Genomic DNA, 17,346 nt, shown 5'->3' with positions numbered 1-17,346 from the left:
TGCGTATGCATGCCCGACTCGGTGCAAATTTTAAAATGGTTCTCTACATTTGAGATGGTTTCGAAATAAAATCTGCATATGAATCTGTGTTATTCGAATCCGCATTATTTGAGGGACTCCTGTACTAACACAGAACACTGTCCTAGATGCAACCACCACACAATGGAAACTGAACCTCATCCTATAATGTCCCACATTATCAAACCAAAGACAACAACAATCTTTTCCCTAAGTATCTTATTGGGTTGCCTTGTGGCTATAGCCAGTTACCTGGAAGTTGTATATTTCCTGCAAGGGTCTGGGGTATCAGATTAATGGATTGATCTAAACTATTCTGTTTCTATTACTACAAAACTCCATATCTACATTAATAACAGAAAAGTTTTACAACTATTGACAAAGCATGATTAGAAAACTACATACTTCTATAGGAAAAATAGACAAAATTCTCCATAATTCTCAGAAGAATAGACATTCTATACTACTCTATTTTTTTTATCTTTTGAATACTTTAGGTAGATGGCATTACAAACATAAGAATGAACACCTAAAACTTGGTCAAACAAACTCACCCAAAAAGAGATGTTTCAAGAGAAATGAATTCTACTGTTGTAGTTTCATTTTTCATTGGCTTCTCACAGTCTAATCTGGTTTAAACAATGAAAGCACACCAGCCTCACTGATTTGCCTCAGTGCTATTTCCTTCCAGCCTTTGTTTGCAGCTGGGTTTATTGGACTTGGATGCATCAGAGTTGCAACCTGAAATTGGTTCAAATATTTAATTTGTCTCATATGAGGAAAATATAAAATTCATGGTAACTATCTCAGATTTTGTGCAAAATCATGTACACTCAATCATTGCCATTCACTCTATTTGTATTTGCAATTTTGCACATTTGCTAATGATTTATTAGCAAACAATATTAATTCAATGGTTTGGTGATTTGCAAGGCAGTCATATATGTAGCAAGCATTCTGCATTCCGGCAGTGATGAAAACTTAAGTCTGTTTTTCACTGGACTACTTCACAATGTTTTTCTGGTGTTTGTAGCAACTTTCACACCTAATTAGACATGATGTGACAGTTTTAGTATAAGAACATCATCACCATACATTTAGACTCTTACATACATACATATACCAAGGGCTTTTTCCCCCTTACATGGGAGGTAGCCAAAATCAAAGGCATAATTCCACTCCAACTCCTTTCATCCCCACATATTCCACTCCTATTCACCATCCCTCCCTCCCTCTTTTCTTGACTCCTACTGGATGACGCTTCATCCCTGCATCTCACCCACTGCCTTGGGTCAGAAGTAATGTAGCAAGACACAGCACATCCACAGCAATCCTCCCTCTCAATCCCCTCGTGCATAAAAAGAGGAGACAAGGAGAAATTCCTTCGGGCTGCATCAAAATATTGTTCACACATACTCCATAACTTGCCCCCCATCCCCACCCACTTCCTTCTATGTATCACAGTATCACACTGATATCATACAGATTCTTAACCTCTTCAATATGAGTCAAATTCTCATGCCCAGCATCATATTCCTGAGGAACAATGATTGATGCATCACAATACTCATGTTATAAAATATTAAGCCACTGCTATATTGCTCATTCTCTTTCAATGAGTAATAATAAACACAGAAAACGTGATCAAGCCAGTTCACAGAATTTGGGGGTCACTCGGCTACAACTACAAAATAAATATCATCAAGATGTTGACACCGGTATCCTCATATATCCACTTGTGACTCATGATGCATGTGTAGGCATCATAGTATGGAAGAGGTTAAATATATATATACATATACCATAGGTTCTTTCCCCCTTATAAGAGAGGTAGCCAATAAACAAAGGCATAAAAACCACTCCCACCCATTCCATCCCTATCCCACTTCACTCCCTTCCACCCTCTTCCCTCCCTCCTATCTTGGCACCTCCAGGATGACAGGTCATCCCTGCATCCTGTCCACTGCCCTGGGTCAGAAGCAGTGTCGCAAGACACAGCACATCCACAGGAAGGCCGCTTCATTAAATCAGCGACCCCCCCTCTCCATCCCCTCATGCATAACAGAAGACAGGGAGAAATCCCTTCAGGTTGTGTCAAATTCTTCTCACACATACTCCCTTACCCTCCATCCCCACTCACTCCACCTCATGCATCACAACATCATCCATATACAACCATTCTCCATTCACCCCTGTCTTCTGTCCTCTCCTGTCCTTCCTCAACAGACATTCCCCTCTTCCCCAAAGCCCCCTTCACCCCATCCATCCATGTCATCCTAGGTTGCCTCCTCATGTTCACTCCCTCCATCTCTGCCTTCCACACCTTTTACTAGTCTTTCTTCACTCATTCTTTCCATGTGTCCAAACCATCCCAATACTCATTCATCCACCCTATCTCCCAGCTCCCTTTCCACCCCAGTTCTCCTCCTCATCTCCTCATTTCTCACTCTATCCAACCTAGTAACCCCTATCATACTTCTCAGACACCTCATCTCAAACACATTCAAACTCCTCAAAAAAAAAAAAATACAATGGGGATTTCCACAATCCCTCACATATGCATTGTCTTTATGTTTTGTAAATTCATGTTTCTACATTATCAAAAACTTTTCATGTTTTATACATACATTACAAAAAAAAATTCATGGATTGGTGCCACTTGTGTAGGAGCAGGTGGCAGGGGATCTTTTTCTGTCTGTCTAGCCCCAAACTCATAGGGTTGGAGGCTCGTCCCACAATGTAGGCATTGCAACATTTCACCTAATACTATACAACATATCATGGAAGACTGTATTGTTTACAATGATGCACGCCAACAACACAATATATACTCTATAAGGAATTTGTGGGAAACCCATTCCTCAGGTAGATAGGACTGCTCAGCCAGACATTCTTAGGGAACAACAACAACAACAAATTGGTATTTTACATTACATAAGTGTACCATATATTAGGTTAATTCAGGTTTAGAAAAATGTTTTTGTACAAACATTCTGCACCTCAGGCAGTGATGAAAACAGCCTGTTTTTCACTGGATCACTTCACAATGTTTTTCTGGTGTTTTTAGCAACTTTCACCAAACACTTAGACTTTTGATTCAGATCAACATTACAAACTTCCTCCATCAGGAGGACTTTGTAGTGTAATGAACCATGCCCTTGGTCCAACTTAATGTCATCTCAACTTCCACCACAAACAGTGATGCTCTAACTTGCTTGGCCAGTGAGCAATTTGTGTTCTTAAAGAAACTGAAAAAAGGGGTTTCCACAACTGATCATGTATGTATTGTATTTTCTAAATTCATATTTTTCTACAATGCTAAAAAAAAGATTAAGGAAGTTAGTGATGGAGTTTGGGAGGGTGTGCTAAAGAAGGAAATTGAAGATAAATATGGGTAAAAGTAAAGTGATGAGATGTTCAAGAGGAGAGGATGGCAGCAAATTGGAAGTGTGATGGGAGAGAGACTGGAGGAAGTGGATAGCTTAAGATACTTGGGTGCAAATGTAGTAGGAAAGGGAGGAGTGGAGGTGAGGTAAAATGTAGATTGAGAGAAGTGAGTAAATGCCTTGGGGGATTAAAAATTGTAATGAGAAATAGACATTTGAGAATGGATGCTTTGAGGAGATTGTATGAAGGAGTGATTGTGCCAACAGCACTGTATGGGGTAGAAACATGGAATATAAGAGAGGAAGAGTTTAAATGTGTTTGTAATGAAATGCTTGAGAAGTATGATAGGTGTTACTAGACTGGATAGAGCAGGGGTGGAAAGGGAGTTGGGAGATAGGGTTGATGAAAGAGTATTGGGATGGTTTGGACACATGGAAAGATTGAGTGAAAAAATATTAGCCACTTCGGTATGATGATGCCTATGTAGGCATCATGATGCATGAGTGGGTACACAAGGATGCAGGTGTTGGCATCTTGATTATATGTTTTCAGTAGTTGTACATGAACTACTCCTGGATTCTGTGAACTGGTTTGATCATGTTTTCTGTGTTACTTATTACTCTGAGTAAAAGTGACTTTATATTTTATAGTGCAAGTAATGTGATGAATTGTACATATGGCAGCCCACGCTGTGCATGAGAATTTGACTTGTACCGAAGTAGTTAATAAAAGAGGTGTGGAAGACAGAGGCAGAGGGTGTGAACAGGAGGGGGGCGACCAAGGATGAGATGGATGGATGGGGTAAATGAGGGATTGGGAAAGAGGAGAATGTCTGTTGAGGAAGGAAGGGAGAAGACAAATGATAGGGGTGAGTGGAGAATGGTTGTGTATGGATGATGATGTGATGCATGGAAAAGAGTGGGTGGGGGATGGGGTGGGGGGGTGAGGAAGTATGTATGATATTTTGACCCAGCATGAGGGGATTTCTCGTCTTCTCTCTTTCTGTATGAGGGGGTGGAGAGGGGGGGTCATCAATTAAAAATGAAGTGTCCTTGCTGTGGATGTGGTGTGTTTTGCTACATTGCTTCTGATCCAGGGCAGTGGGTGAGATGAATGGATGACCCATCATCCAGGCAGAGCTAAGAAAAGAGGGAGGGAGGGATGGTGAATGGGAGTGGAGTATGTGGGGATGAAATGGGTGGGAGTGGATTTATGCCTTTGACTTTGGCTACCTCCCTTGTAAGGGGGGAAAAATCTATTGGTATACAGTGAGACCTCTCATTAACGGACGTTAATTAGCTGTGTTTGCGGTGTTTTTGGTGCTGTTGTTTAGTGCGTGCAATCACTATGCCACCCAAAAACCACTCCAAATCAATGGATTATTCACATCAACGAACACCGTTACCCCCCTTTTAGTCCGTTAATGAGAGGTAGTACTGTATGTATGTATAATAACTGCTGTTGCTACTTTCACAGACTAGAAATCTGCAGCTCCACAGCAGTAGTCCTTGGGCCCTACCATAGATTTCCCTAGGAAGGAACTTTGAACTGATGTATATATTGTATTAATGTCACTCTGTTTCTATTTCACCAGATAACAAGGGGACAGAAGCAGTCATTGGTTGTCAGCTCTCCTTATGTGAAAAAGGATGGTGGAAGGTGAGGAGCATTTGCCAGAAAGATAATGCAACCAAAGCCATCATCTTTGCCCTATGCACTTTTGCTATTTGGTCAGGTAACAGACATGTATGAAGCAGCCTTGCTGTGGATGTGCTGTGTCTTGCGACACTGCTTCTGACCCAGGGCGGTGGGCAAGGTGCAGGGATGACCCATCATCCAGGAGGTGCTCAGATGAGAGGGAGGGTGTGGAGTGTATTTAGGGATGAAATGGGTGGGAGTGTTTTTATGCCTTTCCCTTTTTGGCTACCTCCCTTGAAAGGGGGAAAAAGCCTTGGTATATGTATGTATGTATGTAACAGACAGACTCTAATCCACATCTAGAAGGCAAGACCTGCACACTTCTGATTATGCCACCAATACATACATACATATACCAAGGTTTTTTTCTCCCTTACAAGGGGGGTAGCCAAAAAGAGAGGCATAAAATCATTCCCACACATTCCATCCCTAAATACACTCCACTCCCCTCCACCCTCCCTCCCATCTTAGCACCTCCTGGATGACAGGTCATCCCTGCACTTTGTCCACTGCCCTGGGTCAGAAGCAGTGTCGCAAGGCACAGCACATCCACAGCCACCAATACACACATGAAAAAGTCAAGGTTGAGAGATCTTGGGCCTGCTTCCTTGGGGCTGCACCTCCAGATGGAGGCGAGTGTCGACATGTTTTTCAAAATGGGCAGCAGAGAGATAGTTTTTTTCTCTTACATTCATTTTGCAGGATCACAAATAGCAGGCATTTTTTGTTGGTCCCAAGAGGGTGCCAAAGCATACTACAGCATGGAAGGAGTAACCAATAAGTACAACCTGGTCTCAAATTTTGTGGAAAGAATGAACAAAAGAGGATTGGCAAAAGTGTGTGCAAGGCAGAGGTGGGTGGACTGAACTTGAGGGGAAGATCAAGAATAAGATGGAGGGATGGGGTGAAGGGGGCTTTAAGTAGAAGGTGGAGCAGGGATGGAAGAAGGCACAATATGGGTATGAGTGGAGAATAATTGTGAATGGAATATGCATTGATGTGCCCCTCATTTTGCAAGAGGGGACCAGGAGGAAGGGTCGCCACGTAATTGAGGTGGCTGACCTGAGGAACTCCAGTCATAACGTCTTTTCAGCTAGAAGTTTTATTATTCAGAATACAGGACTGCTCACCCACACAGTCTAGGGAATGACAACAGCTATTCAGAACAACTCACTGTTTACAATTGCTCAACCAATTTCTAATCCAGCTTAGCAAGTTGTCTCTTATTCCATGTGAAACAAGTTTGTAGTGCCTGACTTTTCATATTCATTTATATTGTTCAAAATGGTGTTTATGTATGATGTCTGGAGATGATTTCAGTCCATTAATTTCAACTAACCGTAAAAATCATGGGATGCCCCCCTCTTTCTCCACGTCTATGAGTGATATGCAGTTTTTGCAGTTAGTGAGTCCCCCCTTTTTTCTCCTCTCCTGCACCATCTTTCTTCACAAACAAAACTTGCCCACGCACATGGTTGGCAAAATTGTCCAAAACCCGAGGGGTCCTAGTTTTGTGCCTTAGGCTGTCTACAAAAATTCTGTATTGAGAAGAAAGAAAACTAATGTGGATTCCATAACATTGAAATCATATAGACCCCTATAAGTACCCCAACTAGATTAAATTGACCTAGACATGTAAATGTAAACAGGGTTAGGAATATTATGTCATGATCCAGGGAGAGGAAATGGATATTGGTCTGAGGCTCGGGGCACTGAGCATGGCTTGTGTCATTACAACTGAAGGAATCAACCTCAGCAAGCTGGTGTCTTTCAATTCTTATCCCCTTCCCCTGTAATGAGATATAATGACTATGATGAGATATAGTTAGATCACATATAGATGTAGATAAAGATTACAACTGAAGGGATCACCTTCAGCAGGTCAAACTCTCCCAGGAAAATAAATTCTCAGTGAGTCAGGGCATCCAAATGTGTTCCACATTTTAGATGATGTATTAGTTGTCTCATAGCTTTCCTGAGTTATGTGCAGTGCGGCCAGGATTACCCACTAGATGCTATGTATTTCCCAAGTTAAAAGTAAAGTCAATGATGCAAGGTTGTGGCCAAAAGTGTCCATCCTTCCATAGTTATTATTTTTTTTCTGTATTCTCTAGGTTAGAGGTGTGAAAATAATGTCCTATGACAAATGCTATGTTAAGTGAATGTTGTGTTGAATAATAACTTGTAGAGAATTTGAGAAAGTATACAGCCAGCAGATTTTCATAAGTAGGTAACAACACATCTCATCCAAAGACTTAGGTCAGATCTGCGTTGTGTTATTATTATTATAAAAAATATAGGCCTACTATACATATAAATATATATATATTCCAATGTCACTCTACCATGGTATTTCCTTACATACTAATATAAACAGTAATGATTTCTGTTCTGAGGATTAAAGCTGTAATTAAATCAATATAAAAATAAACTAATGCGAAATAAAGATATTACTATAGAAAATGAAAGCTTTTGTTGTTTAAATTACCACCCAGGGTGTGGACATTACATTAGTAGCCTCTTGTATGGGACTGATTCAAAGCTTTTTCAAAGTCCAGAAATACTACAGTATGTACCTTTATATCTGTAAGTCCTTTGTTCTTCAAGGCTGCCTTAGCTCTGTCAGTTGCATATTTCCCAACAGCAATCAGATGTTCAACTTCTAGAAGTACTACTACATCAATTAAAGCTGCATCACATACTTCTTGCAAGTGCTGACGAACATTTGCCTTTGAAAGAAAATATAAGAATGACAACAGTTAGTCATTTAGTGTAAAAAAAAGAAAAGAAAAAAAAGTAATTTCACTATTATCTTTTATTTTGCTTTCTGGTGTTCCTCTTTATAAGAATCACACAGTTTCCAAGGAATCAGCTACCATCACCATTTACATAGATAAACCAAGGATTTTTTCCAACTTACAAGGGAGGTAGCCAAAGTCCACCCCTCCCTCCTCCTTTTCTTGGCACCTCCTGTATAATGGGTTATAGGTACACAATTCTACAATAAAACCCTAAGCATTATCAACCCATCTCATTTCATCACAATCACCATCTGGAGAGAATATATATATATATATATATATAAAACCCTAAGCATTATCAACCCATCTCATTCCATCACAATCACCACCTGGAGAAGTGGTATATATATAGCATTAAGGTCTCCCAATACAACTACATTGACATTTCTCCCAAATCCCTCTATGCACTCATTTATATCTACCCAAAAAGCCTCACTTTCCTCTACGTTCTTCTCACTATCATGCCACATCTCCCTTCCCAGCTAAATCTAAATATATCTAGAAATCAAATATATAGATTAAGTTGGAACCATACATGAATTTATGTCTAGGTATGTTAGAAAATTAAAGAATAGGAGACAGGACCCAATGAGTGTTCCTCCTTTCCTGTATACTACAGTTAGGTAAATACAGCTCATGAAGTCAACTAATACCAAGAGATGGTGCTGTATGCTGTGTTTTAGGAAGCAATTAGCAGACAGTGAATTCTTTGGTCAAAAAGTCTCTCAAATAATATTTCTATGTAAGATATTTGCTTAAAAATCTCATGAAAATAATATTATAAAAGAGAAAATGCAAAGTGTTTGGCAGTTACCCTTTAATAACAAGAGCGACAGTTGATTTTAGTTTTAATGATTGGAAACCCACATTCCCACAGTGGCTGGTAATTGTCTTTGGACCCTCCCACAAATATTTCCAGTAAGAAAATTAGAACTGTTGTCTGTGTTATATTAATGCAGAACTGTTCCTATATCACCAGCTTACTATAATACAATGAGAAAAACAGTTGCTGGTCATCAGTTAGAGGAAATACAGCTGTAGTTTTTAGAGAGAATCCTCAGCTCAGCCCAGACCCAGTGTCAGCCCACTGGGGCTGCATTTCTAGATAGAAGAGAGTGTTGGTGGGTTTCTAAGACAGGTGTTTGAGATAACTCTTTCTAATGTCTGTTTACAGGACCATCAACTGCAGTCTGCAGGTACCCATTGTTGGGCCAATCATGAATATAAAAAATACATAAAGATTGTGTCACAATATGAACTGTGCATTTCAGGTGGGGAGACTAGTAATGTTAAACATACCTTGAGTTCAGGAGGAGTAATATTTTTGCCAGATTCTGATAGAAATGCCAATGGGCAGTAATTATGCAGAAATACATTTGTAAAAAGTCTATCAGGCTCAACACACAGCTCCTTCAGGAGGCCCCATAATCTCTCTCCACTGACCTGTAAACAAGAGTCAAAAATTATTCTCTCCACCAATGACTTATAAACAAGTATCATGAGTTAATAGCAGGAAATAATCTTAAAAAGTATATAAATGACCAAGACTCTATACTAGTACTTAAAAATGTCCATACTTCACTGCGAGCACAGTTTAGGCCCTCAATAGGTCGCTTTGGGTGTTCCTTGATTGGTTTTGTTACATTTCCTGTAAGCTTCAGCCAATCTCGCACATAACCAACATGTCCAAAGGGAACCTGATCAAATATGATATATCTCACCAATCTTTCACATCTAAAATTTAGAAATTTGCTATATCATTTGTATAACATTATTAGGAAAAACATTTCCAAACTAACCCCAGTTTGTGACATTCCCCATGGGCCTGGATTCATTCCAAAAAGCATGACCTTTTTTGGACCATTGAGATATTTTGTGATAAAATTTTCATGAATCTCACTTGCATGTTCAAGAGGATTATAAACATAAACCACTGGAGATGCAAATATGATTTTCCTGAGTTCAACACACATCCTTCTTTCAATATCCAAAAATTTTGCAGACATGGAGTCTTGATTACATCCCTCACTCTTTGAAATGTCTGTCATACTCCCTATTTGTTGGTCATTATTCAATGTTGTTGCTACATTCACTTCATTGTCTTCATTCTGAAAACACTTTCTCCTTTTTATTCCCTTAGGCTCCATATCTGTTCAATAAATTCATAATTTAAGAAGGCAATGAATGCCCCATGAGTATATACAACAATAACAATTACATTATACCAATGGTAACACAATCTTTTGACTTCAAAAGTACAAATGTCGTCAGCAAATTAGTATCCTCCCCATGGGGGGAAGTTAAAGGGAGAGAGGATGAGAGTGAGAGAGAGAGAGAGAGAGAGAGAGAGAGAGAGAGAGAGAGAGAGAGAGAGAGAGAGAGAGAGAGAGAGAGAGAGGAGAAAGAAGTGAGAGAGAAGAGAAAGAAGTGAGAGAGAAGAGAAAGAAGTGAGAGAGAAGAGAGGGGGAGAGAGGAAGAAGAGAGAGAGAAGAGAAAGAAGTGAGAGAGAAGAGAGGGGGAGAGAAAGGGGGAGAGAGGGAGAGGGAGAGAGGGAGAGAAAGTGGGAGAGAGAGGGAGAGAGAGAGAGGAAAGAGAGAGAGAGAGAGAGAGAGAGAGAGAGAGAGAGAGAGAGAGAGAGAGAGAGAGAGAGAGAGAGAGAGAGAGAGAGAGAGTTTTTTTAGTTTTTGGTGCATTTTCCAAAAGGTAATGATACATATCAATTTTGAAAAAGTGCATATTTTGTCAGCATTTGGTGGGCTATGCCTACTTTTTTTTCATGGTTTGGGGGCTGGTATCCATTCAGACCTCAACCTTGTCGGTGGTCCGGAACTGTTTATACATGAAGGAGACGGTGTCCACAGCATGTCACTTCTGTGTTAATACCCAGAGGAAGCTAATGTATCACACACACGTTGATACCCAAGTCACTTCAGGTCTTGAGGTGAACACCAGCTGGGGGCCATTACTCAGAGTGAATACCTTTCCTAACCACTGCATTGTACCAAGGGTTCCAACAGATGCCACAGCAAGCTCCTGACTATCAGCCAAGGCAAGCCTCAACCTCCTACCATGGTGCCCAGCCACAGCAGTAACCTTCCCAGTAAATAACTTAAGCTCATGGGCCTGGGTGAGGCTTGATCTGTTGACCCTGTGATTATGAGGCCAGTGCACTGCCACTGTACTAGCCAGGAGGTGGCCTATGCCTAGCAAGTTCAGCTACCTGTAGTGACACCAAGGACTTGATTCTTCCCATTAGGTTCAATGGCTACCTACCCATGCTTGAGTGATATGGTATGACAGTAGAGTGCAATGTAAACAAGTTTATTGTGTATTTGACTGCCACTCATGCACGTTTTCTCTATCTTCGAGTTCAACAACATTCTTGATATGGTTCAACATCACAAACTCTCTCCTATTGGAAGACTAGGACGGTGCCCCTCACAGAGGACTTTGTAGCATGGAACTTTATGAACCATGCCTTTGGTTTAACTTCACCAGTGGCAGGATTCAAATCACCATCCCCTTGACCTTTGCCACAAGTAACAACGCCCTAACCTGCTCAGCCAGTAGCCACATTCCTAAGTGGTTAAATTTATTGCGATTTCTATTTTTTTTTCTGTGCTTAGCTGTGCACTTTGTAAAATGGCTTCAGGAAGTGCACATCTGTCTTCTGTGATGTAGAAATGCTTGTTTAAAGTGGTTCCTGTATCACGAAAATTAGATTAATTGAAGAAATTAGACACTGGCATTTCAAGAAAAGAAAATCATAGAACAGTTCAATGTGAGCTCTTCCAAAATTTGATGGCATTAAGAAACAAATGTGAGTTGAACAAGTTTGTGCCAATGGGGAAGGGGGGTTTTGAAATTGAAAAAAGATGAAAAAACCCAAATAAGCTGAACTCAAAGAAATGTTATACAAGTGGTTTGTGATCCAATGATCAGAAGGAAAACCTGTGTCAAGCCTAGTGATAATTGAAAAACCATAGATTTTTCTACAAAATGGTATGATAATCATATGAGAGGTACAAAGAAAAGAGAGAAGTAAAGCTTAAGATAAAGGAGGCAAAGAGGAGAACAGATGTGAAATGTGGTAAGAGCATAACATAAAATATTGAAAGATGGGCAGAGTATTTTAGGGAGTTGCTAAATGTGAAGGAGGATAAGGAAGGAAAGGTTGTTGCAGTGGGCAGTGCTAAGAAAATGACTATGATGAGTGAGGAAAATGGAGGAGAAATAAGGAAAGATAAGGTGAAAGCAGTTATTAAGATGATGAGAGCAGGTAAAGCACCTGGATAGATGGGTGTCATGCAGTGTCTAAAAAAGGGAGGTACAGTGATGGTAGACTAGCTTTTGAGGTTGTTTAATGTTTGTTTAAAAGAGGGTAGTATGCCGGGGGACTGGAGGAGTGCCTGTATAGTTCTGCTTTACAAGGGAAAAGGGGAAAAATGTGAGTGTAGTAGTTTAAGAGGGATCAGTTTGTTGAGTGTAGTTGGGAAGGCTTATCAGAGATTTTGATTGAGAGGATTAGAAGGGGAACAGAGGATGTGATTGGTAAAGAACAGTGTGGGTTTAGGACAGATAAGGGTTGGCTGATCAGATTTTTGTGTAAAGGCAGATATGTAAAAAAAAAAAGAAAAAAATATGAAAAGGTAAGGCTGTTTTTTTGGGCTTTATGGATTTGGAAATGGCTTATGACAAGGTAGACAGGAAGGCAGTGTACGAGATATTGTAGATACATGGGACATGAGGAAAGCTTTTAAGAGCAGTCAAGAGTTTTTATGAGAGTAGTAGAGCTTGTGTTAGGATTAGAAATGGAAAGAGTGAATGGTTTGAGGTAAAGGTGAGACTTCACCAGGGATCTGTTATGTTTCCTTGACTGTTCAATTTATATGTGGATGGGGTAGTGTGAGAGGTAAAGGCAAAGGTAATGGGTTGGGGATTAGAGCTGGTTAAAAAAAATGAAGAAAGTGGGAGATAAGCCAGTTATTGTTTGCTGATGACACTGCTTGTGGCAGGATCATAGGAGAGATTAAGGAAGTTAGTGATGGAGTTTGGGAAGGTGTGTGAAAGAAGGAAAATGAAGACAAATGTATATAAAAGTAAGATGAGATGTACAAGGGGAGAAGATGGCAGCAAATTGAAAGTGAGTATGAAGGGTATGGAAGAAGTGGACAGCTTTAGATACTTGGTTGTGAATGTGATGGAAAAGGGAGGAGTGGAGGTGGAGGTAGAATGTAGATTAAAAAGTGTAATGAGAAATAGACATTTGGGAATGGATGTTTAGAGGAGATTGTATGAAGGGGTGATTGTGCCGACAGCACTATATGGGGCAAAGACATGGAACATAAGAAAGGAAGAGTTTAAATGTGTTCGGGGTGAGAAGTATGACAGGAATTACTGGGCTAGATAGAGTGAGAAATGAGGAGGTGAGGAGGAGAAAAGGGGTGGAAAGGGAGTTGGGAGATAGGGTTGATGAAAGAGTATTGGGATGGTTTGGACACATGGAAAGAATGAGTGATGAAAGATTAGTAAAAGAGGTGTGTAAGGCAGAGGTGGAAGGAGTTAACAAGAGGGGCTGACCAAGGATGAGATGGGTGGATGGGGTAAAGGGGGAATGTCTGTCAAGGAAGGAAGGGAGAAGACAGAAGATAGGGGTGAGTGGAGAATGGTTGTGTATAGATGAGGCTGTGATGCATGGGAGTGAGTGGGGGATGGGTGGTGAGGGAGTAAGTGTGAATTATATTTTGACCCAGCCTGAAGGGATTTCTCCCTGTCTTCTCTTTTTCTACATGAGGGGATGGAGAGTGGGGAGGGGGTCGCCTATTAAATGAAGTGGCCTTGATGTGCTGTGTCTTACTACATTACTTCTGACCCAGGGCAGTGGGCAAGATGCAGGGATGGGCCACCATCCAGGAGCCAAGAAAAGAGGGAGGGATGGGGTGGTGAATGGGAGTGGAATATATGGGGATGAAATGGGTGGGAGCTGATTTATGTCTTTGACTTTGGCACCTCCCTTGTATGGGGATTTTTTTTTTTTTTTTTGCGTATGTATGTATGAACATCTCTGAACCATATGCATTCTCACATGGTTGGCCAAGGAGTTTTAGAGGGTTATCTCATTGGGCTATTTTTCCTTCAACCTTTGATTAATTGGCAATACCGCCCACCTCCAGAAAAAATCACTATGGCAAACTATTTTGTTTTCTCAACAAAAAAAAAACAAAATGTTATTTGATATGCTGAAGGGAAATTATTTTCCTCCTGCATATCAAATTCCTTCCTGAAAGCTGTGGGCTGTAAATTTGCTCAGAGGAAAATTAGCCCAGTAGGATAATGCCTTCAAACAACAGCATGGCACCAGGCAGCTGGATATTAATGCAGATGTTGAAAGCCATTGCAGGTTCCAGGTAGCACTAAGGGTCCCCACTTCAAGAGGCAAAAGATCATATAAAGCTGGACTAAACAGAAATGACACCATTCATGACATATTGTAAGGACCTAAGACATGGCTAATCCACATAGAGAACATTATGAAAAAAAGTCATATAAAACCCTGGTTGTGTCCTTAATCTTCTTGACACCTATCCTGATACTACAAGATGGAAAATAGGATACTGCAGAGGGGTGTTCTTAGTCCCACCCTCTTCAATGTGCTCATGGAAAACATGGCTCTCCTTGATCTATGGGATGATGCTCACCTACTCTGTTATGCTGACAATCTCACACTGGTGGTCACTGGGGGTGCCTGTCTCCTTTGGAACTTTGGAAGGTTCAGTGGGCACTCAATCGCCTCTCCCAAGATTATGAACAACTGGGATCGAAGATCATGATAGTTAAGACCACAGGAATAAGTCTGAGGACGCAGAAACAACCCCCTTCATTTTACTCTTCAAGATGCTTCATCCCCTGGGTGCCAACCTAACAGTATCTGGGCATCTGAATCGACACCAGGCTCTCCTTTGCTCCAGAGGTCAGGTACGTCCATGAGGCCATGAAGATGAGATTAAACCTCCTCAGAGACATAACAAGACCCCAGCTGAGTGCCGTGAACAAGGTCAGTGACCTAATGTGTGTCTGGAATATTGCACATTTCTCTGTACCAGTTACAGCCCTCCTCAAGACCTTCCATACCTACACCATAAATGTATCTTCATTTGAGTTAGTATAAAGCTTCTTTAAATAAATATAAATTACATTGCATATTAATTATTCATTTGTTCAAAATTATCACATTCTAGAAAACATCCCAACATTTCTGCAAACTCAATGTTTCTGTACCTGTCTGGTCATAAATGTGCTCAAAGACAGGACTTCTACTAAACTGTTTTGGAAGCACCATGGAAGGAGAGATGAGAAGGAATTTCATGGTTTTAGGAAAACAGACACTATTTCACTGCAAAAGCATAGAGAAATCAAATTACGTATGTGGTTGGTAAAATTCCAGAACTATGCAAACAATGATATTTAACATGAAACTTATGTTGTCCAGTAGGTCCTAACCTAACCATTCCATTTACGAAAATGAAAATAAAATAAGTTAATTTAATTTGCATGATACTGGTGGTACACAAGTTGTACAACCCCCATGGTAGCTAGGTCAACATGAAAATGGAATTCCTGATATTTGAGCTGAAGTAGTTCTTATGGGATGCAAAAAGTCACTATGAGTACAATGCAATTTGAATTATCCATCTAGCTGATCTAGTTCTCGAGATATTGCATTTTGAATGGAATTAAATCGGGCCTATTTGTCCCAATCAAATGTAAACAATGACGGTTTTTACTGACAGGTACAATTTTATATAAAAATTTAGCATATGGTTGCATTATTTGACCTATTTTCTTTAAGATGTGTGATTTCCATGTAATTTGATCAAAGAATTACGTTTTTATCTTCTGCAAAATTACCCACCACAGCTACGAATCGTAGCTGTGGTCTGTAATATTATGGGGGATAAAAACGTAACTTCTCTTTGATCAAATTACATGAAAATCACACATTTTAAAGAAAATAGTTCAAATAATTCAACTATAAGTCTATTACACTAATAACATAATAGTAAGAAACTTAATAGAGTGAAGTTTGATCTATACCACTAGTGATAGATAAGATGGCGGGATGGATGTTGACGTTGTTGTTATCCGATAATCCGACCTGATAGAAAAAACTAATTAGTACCACCGATTTCTCAGCTCTTCCGTAACACGCTGCCTTTATTTTGGTATTAGAATAATCCGCGAGACTAGTAGTTTTCGTTCATTTTGGTCAGTTGCCAATACACTGAATTTATTTAGCCCATTTTTTATGCTGAAACATAAACCAATTTACTATTTACTGCTGAATGCAAGCTGCCATGTTTATCTTATGTTTTTATGTACCGACATGTAACTGATGATGTAATTGTTTGAAATTTACTACGATCGTATTAAATACACTCGCATAACATTTGTATGAAATTTCCCGCGGTATGTAAATGTGGCCATTTGCATGGCGTGTGCATAAAATGACGCGCTATTGTGCTCGTCATCAACGGTGACGCCTCTGGTGGTGTTTGACCTACCTACCCATGGAAACTTTGCATCAGTTACAGGATGACTCAGAGATCTCAATATACTGATGATTATCCCACCCTTATCTTTAGGTTATGTAAATGGGTTTGAACTTTGACAGATTCACTGATGTAGACCACTGGCACTACAGTCATTACTCATTTTTTCAGGCTAGATTAGATGGCAGGGGGTTGGATAGTTAGGCTATGTAGGTTATGTTAATCAAGGGAAATACAGTGCTTCTTTTGCAACTGACTTTTTGCTTCAAATACTCTTTAATTGGCAAAACCCATTCTGAAGATGTGGTGCACTTTCAGACTTTGGGCCGTGGCTTAGCTTCCTAGGGGCCATTGCAGGATCTGTACAATGAAACCATCATTAACATTTAGCTGTACGTACAGCCATTCCGCTCATCCGGACCTTACCGAAAACTCCAACGACTGTTACTTTCGTTATTATCCTTATGGCTTACACTTTAGATAAATATTTTCAGCCTTGCCCTAGTCCAACTGCTTGTTTGTTTTGGTTTATGCTCAGTATTGCCGCCGAAGTTTAATGAAAAGTGCGCGGTAGTGTTTTTAAATGTTTGAAATGTGCATTCGCTAGCAAACTCTCTTAATCATTATTAACTTTAAAATGGCTAGATATCTCATAAGTACCACATATATGGAAATATTACATGTTTGCAAAATAAGTTATGGTAAGATTATTTTAACTTGGTTATTCTAGACAGGAAAATGTGTCATTGACTGTGATAGCTTTGGTGATAAACAGTCCCAGTTTCTTTTCCACAGCATTCACAAGAAATTCATAGGAATGACTGGCAGAACTATATTTATCTAAGTGCTTAGTCTATTTCTTAGTTTTTATTTTACCAAGTTACGCGAATTAG

The 17,346-nt window shown here is 40.0% G+C and overlaps 1 protein-coding gene across 4 annotated transcripts in view; it reads right to left on the bottom strand.

The window, feature by feature from the left end:
- Nucleotides 1–17,023, bottom strand: part of Smug (Single-strand-selective monofunctional uracil-DNA glycosylase) — a 41,051-nt gene extending 24,028 nt beyond the window's left edge. Inside the window, exons 1-6 of one of the 4 annotated variants that reach the window (XM_076197709.1) lie at nt 16,880–17,017; nt 9,704–10,053; nt 9,482–9,601; nt 9,204–9,347; nt 7,680–7,832; nt 573–759 (exon numbers count right to left, since the gene is read on the bottom strand). In XM_076197709.1, coding sequence (XP_076053824.1) covers nt 643–759; nt 7,680–7,832; nt 9,204–9,347; nt 9,482–9,601; nt 9,704–10,051 — 882 coding nt within the window. In that variant the 5' untranslated portion in view covers nt 10,052–10,053; nt 16,880–17,017 and the 3' untranslated portion in view covers nt 573–642. Of the gene's footprint in view, nt 1–572; nt 760–6,243; nt 6,894–7,679; nt 7,833–9,203; nt 9,348–9,481; nt 9,602–9,703; nt 10,054–16,879 lie in introns of those variants that run through there. The other 3 variants (XM_076197690.1, XM_076197700.1, XM_076197680.1) reach the window with 3 other exon arrangements.
- Nucleotides 17,024–17,346: the final 323 nt, after the last annotated feature.

Source organism: Oratosquilla oratoria, chromosome 1, assembly GCF_046742065.1.
Source record: "Oratosquilla oratoria isolate Oo_2021 chromosome 1, ASM4674206v1, whole genome shotgun sequence".
NCBI lineage: Eukaryota > Metazoa > Arthropoda > Malacostraca > Stomatopoda > Squillidae > Oratosquilla > Oratosquilla oratoria.
Note: the sequence above shows the minus strand (reverse complement) of the source record. Positions and strands in the feature narration are given on the sequence as shown.